Genomic DNA, 15,358 nt, shown 5'->3' on the forward strand with positions numbered 1-15,358 from the left:
AGGGCTTAATTTTCTAAGACACGTTTGCAGTTTTTAAATTTCTACCACTGTGTATTTATGGGTAGTTTATTAATTTTTTCCAGCAGGTTCCCTCTGACAGGCATTGTTTCATTTTTGATATGACAAGACACAGTGCTGCACTGGCAACACCTCCAGGCTGAATAATGTTTCTTAACTAGTTACATACATCTTTACCACATACCACAGATGACTGATCCTCCCTGCAGTACATAATGGCTAAAAAGTAATGGTGCCCGGAAACGTTAATGCATGCTAATAAAAACATTTTTTTTTTTCCCCCTCATGAAACACCAACATCTCATTTTCAAAGGGGTCCTGGGAACAGTAAAGAATGAGTACATAGTAAATGGCAAGTTCCCTCACATTAATACATCCTGAACGTTCAAATCCTATTCCTCCATAATTGTCAGGCGAGTATAAATTACTGAAATGAATGTTATTTGTGGTAGCGACAGAATCTTCATAAATAATCGTAACTTAACTTCCTGCTGATAATCCCAGGCAACACCTAATTATTTCAAATGCTTAAATCTCCCCTTCCAGAGGGGTGCTGGGTCTAAGATTGCTCTCTTCCATTTTCTCTTCGTTAGGACTTTTAACTGTTGGCTGCAGTAACAGTGCAGAAGACGGTAGTGTCCAGACCAGCTAGAGGCAGAGGTGTCCTTTGCTAAGCAACAGAAGCAATGTGCCAAATTCCCTCTGCGAGCCCTCACTTCAGATTTCATAGCACTGATCATTTGGACAGCTCTTGTATATTGGAAAAAAATCAGTGCAGCATTTATTATACATAAAAACAGTATTTCCGAAAGCAATGTTCAAGCCAACTTAATGGTATGCAAGGGGCATTGAAATTCCACACACAGACTCATGTCTGAAGAACCAACTGATCTGCAGAAACATTTGCCACAGGTTCATTAACAGTAAAGTTAACTTGTCAGCAGCATATTTAGCAATAATCAGAGAACAACTCAGTAAATACAAGATTGGAGCATGGCAATGTTTAAAGTAGGGTTTCTTGGGCGTGGATTTTGTGGTACCGTTTTTAAAATTAATTTCTTATGTCATTTAACCAGCTCCACTGTGAGGTCTTGCTGCAGAGAATGATTTAAAGCAGAAAATAGTCAACATAAACTCCACCAAGCAAATTAAAGGCATCCTCATGAGTTTTATCAGAAGGCAGCAGCTAAAGCCTGTAACTGGGAATCACCCCCATTCAAGCACAAAAACTCTGTTGACGCAGAACGTCCAATCAAAGTTTGGATCTCCGCATACTAAAAAGAAGATGCTACTGTGTGACAATACAGACAACAATGAAGTATGACCAGAAACCTACCAGAGTGAAGATCCCTCTGTTCCAGCAACTTCTAAAACATCATATCCATCTTCCAGTTGAAAATCCATGAAAACGAGGGCAATAGTGTCTCCAGGTTCAGCAAGAATAGTCCACGTGCAGTCTGCGTTATTGCCGTACTCCAGAGGAAAATGAGGGCTTGAGATAATTCCACTCTGTCCCCTTAAAGTCCCTCCACAAGCATCATCAGCTGCAAACAGAGAATGCAAGTTATGAGGTTTTGCTGAAATGCATAAAGCACTATGTCAAAAAAAAAAAAAAAAGAAAACAAGCCCAAAGCAAACCTTTGAAAGTGCCAGTGTTTTTGTAGTGGGTTAGGACCTTTATTTGCTTGTTTGGAATATTATTTGTATGCTACACTCTGAATAAAAGAAAGCTGATTGATAACATCCTTTCCCACTGTTTGGTTATTTTGGTTGTTTCTGAGATTTCAAGCAGCAACATTGATTGGAATGACACAATGGCCAAATGGGATGGCAAAAAATGGCAGAAGTCAAACAAGCAGCAGCCTACAAACCTAGCATGAGATCAGCAGAAATTGGCACAGACTGGAAACATCTAACCCAACTCTGAAAGCTTTGGATCCTTACTGAGCAATGCTTGAGCGGGTCCTGGAGGACCAGACTGTGCAGGAGAAACCTCACACTTGCCTGCTGATTTGCACAGCACACACTGGGGAGCAATACAGCATTCTGCAGAACAGCACCTTTGCACAGCATTTTTCAAGGGCAAGGGCAACACTCGAGCTTGCTGTAAGACAACTATCTCAACTGATCAAAAGCCTATTTAAAAAATGTTTTCCACGCAACTGATAAAATTCTGGATATTGCCCACATAACAAAATACTTCACAGACTGATAAGAAAATCTTTGCCCTGAAAATTTAGATACATCTTTTTCGAGTGGATTTCAGAGAATCGCTTTTTATTTTTTTTTTATTTTTTATTTTTTTTAACTAAACAGCATTAAGAGACAAAGATGTTGAGGGATGCGAAATCCCATTAGATCAGCCAGTCTGTCTCCTTGCAAGTGCCAGCTTATTCCCCACCATCTACTTACTGGTGATTTGTTGAGTCTAATTTTAAACACCCCAAGTGACAGAGCTTCTACCGCTTCCCCGGGGAAGCAGTTCTCAGCCTAACGCGACTCGCTGTCAGGACACTATTTCCTCATACACTGTTGCCTAAGTTTTTTTGTTCCATCCCTTACTCCTAATTGGGCTCCTAGGAGGTATTTTCTGCAGCTTTCCTCCCATCCATGTAGCTGGCAAAGCAGGAAGAAACCCACCAAGAACTCAAAGACTGAGAAGAAGGGTTTCACAGACATGAAAGCTTTTCTATCACAGCAGGGAGGTGGTTTTAAAGAGTTTCCAGCTCAACTCACATACATATCAGCACCTTCATCAGCAACAGAAACATCCCCAGGGGCTGGGGCAACAGGACTTGAGAGTACAAGCACTGGATTTAATAGAAATGTAATAGAAAGGAGTAGAACATCCTCCACACCTTCCTTACGTGTCTTGGTTTCTGTTTTCTTAAGGAAATTGATATTGCTACCACAATCAGAGTGCTAAAGACAGAACCATTTGTTCAGAAACCAAGCAGTGACATTTCCTGTTTACATACTGATCTCGTTTGCTGCAGGTTCTTTCATTCTTACAACCTAAATTTCATCAGCAGGAGCTATTAGAACAATTAAAGGAGAGGGATCTAAAGAAAACATGGGCACGAAGATAAAAGAAACCAGGAATTAATTTGACTAGTATCAGGGCAGCTTGCTGCTCCCCCACCTACAGCATCAGCCTGGAGTTTATTTGGAACATTGCTAGGAAAAGCCTGTTAACCTTACAACACGCATTACAGAGCAGCGTTTCAATGCTTTAGTCAAGGAGCTTGGGGCTTTACAGTATAAACACTTCTTTTGATTACCAACTATTAAAAAACCCTTCCAAACAGCAATTTAACGCAGGTGTGTGTGTATGAAGTGCAACAGGACATCAGCACCTGAGGAAAGGGCAGAGCTCTGCTCAGGGGCATCGCCCAGCAGTGAGACCTTCCCAGCCTTGTGGCATCAGCGGGCTCTGTGAGCAGGGCTGAAACTTGCAGCCTCCACCTCCTGAAACTTGAAAGGCGACGTGAAACAAACCTCCCGGACATGCCAGCTTCTCTTTCTCGTGGCCATCTGCTATCCTGGTGCAGCCAGCCAACGAACCAGCAGAAGGTATGGGCAGACACAGCTTCCCGGTGACACGGGGAGGCCCTGGGCTGTTAACCCCCTGTTTGCGTGGCACTGACACCGCGTGCTGCACCGGCACCTCCAACCCCAGTGGGATCATGGCTCCTTGCAACCGCTTCTGTGCACAGACAGAGAACTGAAGAAGTTCCTGAGACATTTACCCCACCAGGGCAGTTATTGCCAACATCACGTGCTGCATTAACCATTGCTGCCTTGCTGCTGTCACCCCAGGCACCGCTCAAATACCTTTGCAAACAAGAGCGTGCACCACTACCACCTGCAAGCAGTCCAGCCTCCACAAGCAACATGTTCCCAACAGCACGGATGCTGAGAACCTCCAAAACTTTGGATTTGGAAGAAGCTATTCCTATGGGCAAGTTCTCAGACACATTTACTGCTGGGGTCTGACACCCTCTGATACGTTAAAGATATTCCTTCTGGAGGGATGTAGGAAGGAATAGAGAATATGCTCAATAAATTTGACTCAATGCTATGAGAGAAGTTTGTAGAGCTCGTTACTGCTAAAACATGTTCTACAATCTTCTCAAAATCTTCTTGAACAGCCATTCAATTATTTTGGGCACGGTGCAGTCTAAGCAGCTGTTTGAGTTATAAGAAGACAGACCACTTTTAATGAGATTATGCATATTTGATACGCTTAAAATGTAGCTTTGCAAATGTTCTCAACTTTTCAGCTGGCTTACTGAATTTTTACTCAGCCGCCTACCAGAATCATGAATCTATCAGTTCTACTTAAATTCAGCAAACAATCTGGGCAAGACTTCTTTCCACATGCATGAAAGCACTTCACAAAACAGACGTGAGTTATTCTTTTGGAGCTTCAAATGCACCATCACCTTACTTGAAATTAACTGACCCAGGTGAAGGTTGTTCCTTCTGTGGCTACAGCATTCCAGGTCTACTGGGGTTTTGCCTCCAGCATACCAACTGTCAAGATAAAAATAAAGCTAGACTTGTTGGATTCAGCTTAAGGCCCCGTTTAGGCTAAGTAACTAGGCCTCGTTTCACCCTCTGATTACAAAACAACTGTGTAGGACGTGTGTAAAAACATACAAGGTGCAATGAGGAAACCACTCCACATAATATCCTGACACATTATAGATGGGATAAATGTCAGCTCAGTCCAGAGTTTAGAGCCTGAACCAGCCTCACCAGGGACTTGTAGTCCTTGGGGCATGTTTCCAAGTTGCACATGGTCTATGAGGAGCCCGAGCTGCCACCCAGCTCCACGTGCTACTGCTTTGCAGATCAGCGTGGAGATGCCGTTCACTGCTGCTTTGGTGCTCCCAGGATGAGATCACGGCAGTTTTAATCCTTCCTGCCACATAAGCAAGGACCGTAACTCACCAGAGCAGAGCCTGTGCTGAGTGAATTTATAGTCTCTTTTAGCTCAGAGTCTGAGAATCAATTTTGATATAACTGTGCTTTCAAAACCACTGGTGAGCTGCAGCACTAGCTACTTCCACTGGTCTCTGCAAGGAAGTGCTTCATCAAGCCATTCTTTCTGCATCTGGGATTCCTCCCTACTTTCCTTTCTCATTAAGATTACACTTATCCTTTATAAAAACAGTACCTCTAAGCTGAGAGATGGGTAAGGGTAGTGCAGACTACTCATGAAGGAAGAGAGCAGCTGAGCCACAGCACTCCTTCAAAGCACTGCTATCCTGGCACAGCCAAGTTCCAGCTTCTCAAGCACATTCATTTCTTATTCTTCTCTACCATGCATTTCTTTGCATCTTTGATCACGTCAATGCATGAAGACTGGAAAGGAGACAAAGCTACCAACATATAAAAAAGGATGTAACGAAGAGGAAGAACAAAGACGAGCACAAAGGAACCTGAAGAAGTACAGATTAGCATGGTAGAAACCCGTGTGCTGATTTCAGCACTTGTCTTCTACCTCTGCCCTCATACTGGGGAAGGAGAAGGAAAGGGCAGTCCCCACACTGGACATTGTCCTTTGCAGTGACATTAGACAAGTCCATTCCCAAGATAGCTGCTCCTGAGAGTATAACACCTGCTCAGCTAGAGGGCATCTTTCATCTTGATTTGTTTGACTCTGACCCAGCAGCATGACCCATCTCCAGATTACATCAGAAAGTGGAACACTTACAAATGCATTCAACAAACCTACGGATGAAAGTTACTAGTAAGCCAATATTGATAGAATTAATTGTAAACGATAGAAGCCACAACCATCTTTTCTCTCTCAAAAAAAAAAAATAAAATAATAAAGGCAGTAAATCTGTTTGTCAGTACATAAATCTTCATACCCCTTGCAACAACTGAAATCTGTATTGCTGGTTTGTCAGCCAAACACGAACATCTGCTGAAAACCCACTTAAGGTAGAAGGCGTGCAGCTGGGCAGATGGTTTTCAAATTCAGCCAGTCCACTTGCAGATTGTCTTTGCTACTTTCTGCCCTACTAAAACAAGATACAATGAGAAGACTTTCTAGTTCCTGCCTCCAAAATATTGCCTTGGAAGTTTTGCTGTTGGTCTTGAAGCAGAAGGGCCAAATCTATTAAAAAGGAGTGGTACCTCCAGGAGCCTGCAGGCACGCTACTACACAAGTGTACCTGAACAAGTAAACATTTTTCTGTAATCACAGCAATTCACACAGCACTGTTGCAAGTACCATAGAATTTAATAGTCCTTCGTTCTGAAGTACATCAGATGCCTCCATCACCATTGCTGCATTCAAGATTGGATTCAGTGGTATCAAAATTAAAAGAGAGTTTGGCAGGACAAAGCAAAAATGTAAAGATGGTTTTTATTCCATCCGCAGCAGGGATCACAAAAATTATAATGATGCCAACTTTCATGTTTCAGTACTTCAGCACCTGCTGGGGGCAGAAGTTAATCCTTCCCTTATTGGAAACTACTACACAAATACCTGAATAATAGCAGGGCTAGCGTCCTTCCTTTGGAGGAAGGCTGTATCAGAAAAATGCTGTCAGACTGGAGGAAATGCTGGTCCATTCATGCACAAAATCTCTTATCTTCTAAAAAGGCTATTGCTTGGTGTGCTCTCAAAGCTGAATTTCACTGCATGTTCTCCTGCACACACTTCATAATTTTCTTTTTAAAACCTCACTGGTTTTTTGCTTGTTTGTTTTTCTAAGGTTACAGTGAGTCCTGATACAAAGGAAAAGCAAACACTCATAAGTGATCGTGCTAAAATGGCAATGACAGTCGTCCCTCTGCACTATCTGCCTGGCTCTATGAACCACTCCTTCAGTGTTACAATGCCCTTGGCTCCAAAACAGTAGGTAAGCGTACGAGAAATGTACTAAGCAGCACACATAACTGCTGTGTAACTCATTCAAGAAAGCATTAAAAACACACCAAGCAAACAATATTTGTTCATTTTAAATTCAAGATTTATGCTACAGCTTAGAACTGCTAATTGATTGCACAGGCAGAGTCAATAAAAAGAATCAATATAAGATGCTCTGCTGAAGTACACAAGGAATTGAGGGGAAAAGACTTCAAAGCAGCAGCAACTGTTTTGGTAAAACAACACAGACACTTGTATATTTACGGACTCTCTAGTCCCTCGTGGCTCCAGAGGATTAGCAAGCAGCTCTATAGTGATCAAGGAACCAGAGTTGGCCTACCCAAACAGGCCTGCACCCTTTCCAAACAAAGGAGGGATTTTACCTCCCATATAGCATCCCCCATCTGAGGCTGCAGGCCCCACTGCCCAGCAGCACTCTGCACAGATTTGCTTTTCTTTTCAGACAAAAGAGCAGCATCACCGTGGGAACTGCTGCAAGGGAAGCGAGCTTGACATGGATGGGAGGAAGCAGAAAAGCCAGCTTAAATGTTCTTGTATTTGATCTAGCAAGAATGCATGGCCTTAAGAAGGTGCCTTATCTTGATGGATAATATACCTACTTTTCCTTTTTTTCCTCCCCTTTAGACAAAGAAATTGGAGTTAAAGCAGCTGTGCAACATTTTTGAGTACTTTGAGCACTTCATAACCTTCCCATTAGTCACCCAAAACCTGGCAGCTTTAGGGAATCCAATAAAAAGAAACCTCAATTTTAAATACATCATGTTTAGTTTTCAAGTCTTTTAAATCAAACTTACAGCCCGTGAAGTTTTTCCCAACCCCAAATTGCTCATTGAATCCTATTTCATTGTGGCTCGTTCCAGATGAAGAGAGGACACTTTACCTCTGCAGAAGGGAAGAGGAAAATCCCAGGAGGCACCGTTTTCCAAATTGGCGTGGCACGTGAGCAACGCGTGTCCTTCCAGAAAGAAGCCTGGGTTACAGCTGTATCTCACTTTGTCCCCAATGCTGAACGTCGTCCCTTGCTGAATGCCGTTCTGCAGCCTTCCTGGGTTCCCACACGTATGACTTGGTAGAACTGCCAAAGAAAGTTGCTTCTGGTTAGGGACAGTGTGTTATTGTACAACAGAGCTGGCAGGTGAGGAATCCAGAACAGCTCACCTCAAAGGAAATTTAATCACTAAAAATGTAAGAGCAAATAACCATAACACAAGCCATACTGAAACTGCATCAGAATTCATTAGGCCAGTTACAATTAACACGTAAGTACCATTTCTACTGAGTGTATGTACATAAATATATAAAAGGAAGCACAACCATTCCCAAGCAATTGAGTGAGAAACAAGATTCATTTTTTCCTGACCCATTTTTCCAGTTTCTAAACCAAAGCATTCCTCTTTCCTGAGCTCCCCTTTGCAGTTGTAGCAATTTGACATGACTACGATTGATCAAGAGACAGAGATGAGGTTGTGTAAAACAATGTTTTCCAACAGACCTTCAGCAGACACCTGAAAGGCCCCTGCAATGTACACAGGGTTGTGTCACACAGAACCAAACAGAAGACAGCAAAACCTGCAAGGAGCAACTCTTGCCTGGACAAAAAGCGCTGCAGGATTTCAGCCCACAAGGATTTACATTTCCCTGCACTGCACGTTTAATCTGGCTTTCACACAGAGGCATCAAACCAGACTGAGCACTGCAGATGGACCCAACTCCACTGAGGGCAAAACAGAGTTAACTGAAGGTTACAACCAAACGTGGGTATTTTATTATGAAATTAAGAAGTTGCAGCTAAAGTGCTACTATATTCGTAATCAATGCCTCTGTACAGCAGCTTCAGAGAGCTTAAATAAAACTAAAGATTCCCATAAACCACTCCGAGAAGATCCACTCAAATCTTTGTTTTAGAGCCCCATATAAAACCAAATGAAGGCAACCACAAGGCTGACAATATCTTAATCAAATCTGAATCATGCCTTGTGTTGCATCTTCTATTACAGGGTTTTTAGTTCGCTTTTAGTTCTCGCTGCCATAGTCTGTTATCAATAGGTAATAAATTATATTAATGTCCCTTATGCCAAGCCTATTTTGCCTCTGACAGTAACTGGCGAGTGATCTCCCTGTGGTTATCTCAAGCCATAAGCTTATTTTCATCGTAATTTCTTCCCCTGGCCTTTTGATGGGGAGCGAGAGCCCAGCATGGTGGAGCTTAGCTACCTACCAGTGTGAAACCACCGCACTCGAACATCAGAGGAAGGAAAACATGGGCATTTGGAGCTGAGCGATGGTTTACCATAGGAAACAATTTTGTCGGGGGAATGAACAAAAACAGATGAATTTTGATGAGCAGAGGGAGGTTTAATGTGCAGCTCTGCCAAGGGAAAGAGGAAGATTAAAAGGAAAATGATATGCTAACGTACACAGCACACAGAAGAATAAAATACAACCAAAACTGTGCGTAAGCACGTGAAATGAAGCACAGCTCCAGAACACTAAGCAAAGCAAAACCACTGCCTCCCTGTCCTGACACGGGACAGCACTTTGGGATCAGGAGCTGAGGTTCCTCTGCTCTGCCTCCAGCACAGACCTGGCTGCCTCGGATCAGAGCTCAGGTACCTTCGGAGGGCTCTCTGCAGCAGGCTGGGGACAGGACGCCCCACAGGGAGGAAAACAAAAAATTAACCTGTAATGAATATAGGATTAGCCTTCCTGCCTCCAGGCATACCATCCTGCTTCCCAGTTAATCTGGAAGTGGGTTAACAGCAACCTTGCCACCTTAAACTTGATTAATTTTAATGGCACGTGCATCTGGACTCCTGCTCTGCTTCAGGTTCTTGGATTTTCCTGGTGTGACCGGGAGCTCTTGCTGCACGCCTGTGTGCGGAGGAGCCCCTTGTAGAGCCTGCAGCCAGAAAAACACATCCGGCACCCAGGGAGCTGGGCTTTAGTGGCTCCATGCCGCAGCACAATGTGGGGTCACACACAAGTTCTGGCTGATGGGATTTCTACCCTTTGCTCCTTCCCCCAAAACACTACTCCCGTCCTCCCACAGAGCACCCGGAGCTGGGCGGCTATATGTTCAGCAACAACTTTCACATCAAAATATTAATGACCATGCAGCTTTTGTAATTGCGGGGGGGTGCTATCAGATACATCAGACGGGCTGAAAAGCCGCGTAGAACTAATGTTTCATTTTCTGTAATGATACTCAAAACCCCAATTTAATTAAATTACCAATGTCACTTTAAAAAAAAAAATGAACCCAACTCCTGCTTTTATGCTTCCTTCCCTTAAAATTAATGACTAGAACTTTGCTATAAATAAAAATCCATCATTTTTAAAAGTCACTCTCTAACACTAGCTGCTCTCTACTTAATGAACTGTGAAGAATCAGACAACCCCGACCTGCATCGTATCTTAAAATCATACTTGAAAAACAGGATCTCATTTAAAAATTCTGCTTCATTTGGCTGCCTTAACTAATATTGTGTTACGGGACGGACGGCACACATGCTTTTAGGGGGAGGCAACATTAACTCCTTGACTGCTTTGGGTTCAATGCAGTTGTTGAATAAGCTGGTGAGCACTTTTTTATTTATTTCAGATACACTGAGGCACATCTGCAGAAGGCAAACACTTCAGCTGCTTCATCACGGACCAAACAACTGCTTCCCAAGAGGCTAATGCTGCTTCCAGAGCCAGGTTCAGCAGGAGCAGCAGATCCAGCTGCCCACGCAGGATGGGCAGTAATGCCCTATGATTATTCTGGTCGGCCCCAAACCTGAGCTGACGAAGTTCACCTTCAGAGGGATGGAGAAGAGTCAAAGGATGTGTCCGTGCTTGCTGAGAAAGCCCAGCTTCACGAAGTCCCTGCAGCAGACCGCCAGGTCCAAGAGCTTTGCTCGGCAGGAAGGAGGTGTCTTTGTTTCACCGCTCAGCCCAACACCCTGAGCCGCTGCCGCCACCGCCTTCACAGCGATGGATTTGCGATTCTACTCCAACATTCCTTAGAAGAGATAATATTATTGCTCATACTTGGCTGCCTCTAACAGCCAGACTCTGATTGCTTGAGAGATTAATAGAACTGTATTATTTACATCAGATGTCGCACAGAATAATATTATTAAAGCTTTGTCTTACCCATTTACCAATTCCACTGTAGATTAGTAGCATGGATTTTTTTTTTTTTTTTACTCCCCATAAAAGCTTTGTTCCTGGCAATCAACATAATATTTTCCAGTGATTGTATGGAAATGAATGCAGCCACAGACCAGATTGGTAGAGATGAATAGAAGGTCCTGTTAGTCATTTTCTAGCAAAGTATTTCTTTCCATGATGAATATAGAACAGTTTATTTTATTTGTCTTGATTTGAACAGCTGCCAAACCGTTATCTTATTTTATGACAGAGGAAAGGAAATAGGATTATTCTGCTGCAGTTGCACCTGAAGAGCTCCTCGACGTACCTCAAATGGCACCATTCAGATATATTGCCCTGGAGAACACACTCCCTAAGGGGACACAGCAGAGGAACCACGATCATGGTGTTTATTACCAGCACAGGCCCAAACAGAAGCAGACCTTCATTTGATCCCACAGTTCGGTGGGAACATTTCCTTCAAGAAGCCAGGCTTTGTAAGCTTTATATCCAGATCTATTGGTACAAGACAAAAGGTCTCACAGATTTCATATTGTGTTGCTCGAAAATGAGCTGCTAAACAAACTGGAAATGGAAACAACACATCTGAGAATTCTCCGCCATCCATTTCTGTGAGCTCTTAAAGAGCAGCCAGAACCGATGATCATCAGAAGCTTCCCACCATTCCCTGACTGGATTTTCAGCTCCATTTGGTTTTGCCCTTCTCAAGAGGCTCACCAGGCTGTTCCCAAATTCTCTCATCCCCTTGCCCAGGGATCACCGCACTGGACGTTTTCAAAATCATTAGCTTTCAAAACCTAGTACTTGTCAAGCCAAGCCTCCTCATTCCAGTTCACTCAAAATTAATTAGTAGTTTTTAAGTCACTAGATGTGACTCAACGCATCCTTGGACAGCATCCCACCATCAAGATGCATTCAGGCTAATTACATCAGCTTTTCTCAAAACCCCACAGGCTCTTTGTTGGAAGAAAAAAAAAGCAAAAACCACAGAGATGCTTCTCATCCCGCTCATCACATTGATACGTCTGAGTTATGTTACCAATTCAGGTCCCTTCAAACAAAACAAAAACTCAAATCCATCTCTACCTTGCTCGCCATTCAGAAGAGAAATCTTCCCTGCTTCCTATTCAAATTAATCTTCGGCTTTATTTTCTCTCTATTGTTTGAATATAAAATAACCCCAGCATTTAATACATCTAGCTACTTCATTCCAGTCTATTACCCTATTTACATAGCTAAAAGAAACGTTTTTATTGCTTGAATTATCTATGGTAGTTTACGACAGATACTTCAATGCTATCACTGTCATAACCTTGAAATCTTATCAAGGAGCCCAACTTTTATGATAGGAGACCATACATTATCTCCTCATTCACAACTGATTTCCATTCCTAAAAAAAAAAAACATTACGGAGCAGGCACTTATAGCTCCTGAGTACAGTTACTGCAGCAGGAATAATTCCCCATAAAAGGATGCTACAGAGACAAGGCAAAATAACAAAGCTATCGATCTAAACGTACTGGCTCAGGCACCTCTGCACATCCACATTTCCAGATTAATCTTAAATATGCTTTTTTTCCTAGCTCTTTCCATTTTGTTGCACTTTCTGAACCTAATGGGTGCCTGAAGTCGAGACACCCAAACAGCTCAACACAAAGGTTTCTTCTGCTGGAGATCCAGGCTGAGCTAAGAAGAGCAGCACGTTGCTCAGGGGACAACGTGTTCTGGATTTGTTACCCTAAGAGAAATCGGAGGAGAGAAGGATTCCTGAAGGAGAATGTATCTCAGATTTCCATCACATCCTGGAAAATAAACTGAAGTACCTACACATCATTGACAGTGCTCCTTTGGCCAGCACTAATGTGAATTCCAACGGGTGGGGAGATCCATGCTGACCAACTTCCCCGCCCTCTCTGTCCATAACTTTCAGGCAAAGTACCGCAGGGACAGTCTATGACTCTCTAATATCTTTCATCAGTGTTTCAGTGCAATCTGTTTTAGTTCAGAAGAGTTGTAACCTTCAGAATAAGTGTCCAGTGTGTGTTACAGAAAAGGAAATAAATGGTATCTTTTTCATTTCATTTTATCCTTTTTTATGTCATGATTCATTTCCAGTACAGCCAACAGAGATAAAGCTAAATGGAAACTATTTTTTCCCTTCTAATATTTCTTTGTTCACTAAAAACCAGCCAGATAGTTACTTCTGGATAATAACAGACCAGAATGGTTCATCATCCATCTTCTTTGTGGTAGTAGTTCTAGGGCTTTTTTGGAAATTCATTTTCAAGTTTTCAATTTACCTTCCTGGAATGTACTAGAGCAGCTTCAGCGCCACTTCTGAGAGTACCGTGCGAGCTGAGACAGGAGGACTTCAGGTTTGATTTAATCACCTCACTACAGAAACAGCAAACGTTCAAAACATGGAAGTGACAAGCTCACAGGAGATGTAGCAATGAACAAGCCCACCCTGAAGCATTTACCCATTTACAAAGTGACCAGCTGCCATCCCATGCTGGCACCCTGTCCCATCGGACAGACTCCTTACTTTCCTTTGCCTGTGACCAGCCCATGCATTAAACGTTCACTTTAATTGAATCCAACACAATACCGTATACAACTAAGTATTTCTGCAATTGTTTAACCTGTTCTGGGGAGAGCATATGCTTCCTACCCTCAGTTGGCAGAGGGACTGAAGACAGCTCCCCATCTCAGTTCTGGTGGCGCGATCCCTCTGGGACGAACATTTTCTAAGAGGAGGCTTTTTCTGGAAGAATTAGAAAAGAAAGATCCTCAAAGGCAGCTGGAGGGATCAGAGGTAAATTACAGATCCATCAGGCTGTCTTCAGAGATGCAGTGAGCCCCGCTCCCTAACAGTTGGGACTTACTGCCACTCATTATTTATACTTTCAAACAAATGTCACTACTTGCTGAACATAGCCGAGGAAGCCTGGCTAGCATGAAAATACAGAGACTGAAGCCCAGCTACACAAATCTTTTGCTGGGCCTGGACCACCAGCACCACGCTGGCAGGTGCTGAGTCCCCAGGACCGGGGTCCTCCCCTGCTGCCCCAGCCCAGGACTCTCCTGCATCAGCATCCCAATCAGGCAGGCACTTGACAACCGCTTATCTTTGCGAACATGCTCTCGTCCTGCTGCTTCTCAGTGCAGCGACACTTGAGCACCAGCTTAATTTAAAGTATGCAGTTAAGTGTTTTGCTTAGCAGGAATGGATTTAAGTGCACGTTTAAAGGCTTCATCGAACTGGCATTTAACAGCTGCAGAGTAACCTGAAGAAACTTCCCCAGGGAGGAGGAGTGTGGTTTTACATTTGTTTCCTCTCTTCCTCCCTGAACTAAGGTTAACCATTCCTAGGCAAACAAAGAGATCTGCGTCTCCTTGTAAGACAAAAGACAAGCCAAGAAAAGCAATGCTGCAGTAGTTCTCAGCACCAGAAGACAACTGAAGGAACCAAACCAAAGCTGAATTAAAAGAGCAGCTCCAGGGAGTTCAGCTGTCTACCAGGGTGAGCACCTCACTCCTTTGCACACACCAGACCCAAAGCCAGGGTAGGGTGTCAGCTTGAAAAAGGGGTGTCAGATTTGGAAACCCAGATTCGAGCCGATTCAATCTAGACACTGGGTGCCAGTGTTGATCCGCTCTGTGTTTTGCTGGAGAGTGTCCCTGGACAAGGAAGGCTCTTTGTTCTGTTAAAAAAAAGCCTCTTCCAACTTTAGAGTCTCCATTGTTTATCTGCGTATTGATCTTCTCGAGCTATTGGCTGATTACCCAGAAACAGGAACTGGAGCCAACTACATCTGTTTCAATAAATATTTCACAGCAGAGGAAAGGCATTCACCACAACTTATCACCCCCAGATTTTTTAGGCCAGTTCTCTGGAAGCAGCCGGTACCAGGACACAGGGCAGCAGCAGCCCCAGCAGGGAACCCAGTGGATTTGGGCTCCTCAGGTCTGACACAGCACCAGGCCCTAAAACACAGACCTGCGACGTCATCTCACCAGTGGCAGCTCCAATTCCTTTGTTCCCAGTGGCTTCCACACATCTTTCCTTCCTCACTCCCAGCTTTCTGGAGCCTTTGGAGGAGCAGCCGTGGATTGCACCTGCTTGGAGTGGCAGTCCACACATTTTACCAAGCAAACCAAACTGAGTTAGCCTGCAACTGCACTGAGGTTAAACCACAAATAGCCCATTTCCCCCCACGTGGGACCAGAAACACCTGTAATTCACAGCTTCCAATTGCTTCAGCTTCCATTCA

At 43.5% G+C, this 15,358-nt stretch overlaps 1 protein-coding gene across 1 annotated transcript in view; it reads right to left on the minus strand.

Moving 5' to 3' along the window:
- CSMD2 (CUB and Sushi multiple domains 2) overlaps positions 1-15,358 on the minus strand; it is a 325,013-nt gene that overhangs the window by 207,837 nt on the left and 101,818 nt on the right. The window contains exons 5-6 of the mRNA XM_084497137.1: positions 7,809-8,003; positions 1,355-1,562 (exon numbers count right to left, since the gene is read on the minus strand). Of these exons, the coding sequence (XP_084353263.1) occupies positions 1,355-1,562; positions 7,809-8,003 (403 nt within the window). The remainder of the gene's footprint in view (positions 1-1,354; positions 1,563-7,808; positions 8,004-15,358) is intronic.

Source organism: Aythya ferina, assembly GCF_964211825.1.
Source record: "Aythya ferina genome assembly, chromosome: 24".
NCBI lineage: Eukaryota > Metazoa > Chordata > Aves > Anseriformes > Anatidae > Aythya > Aythya ferina.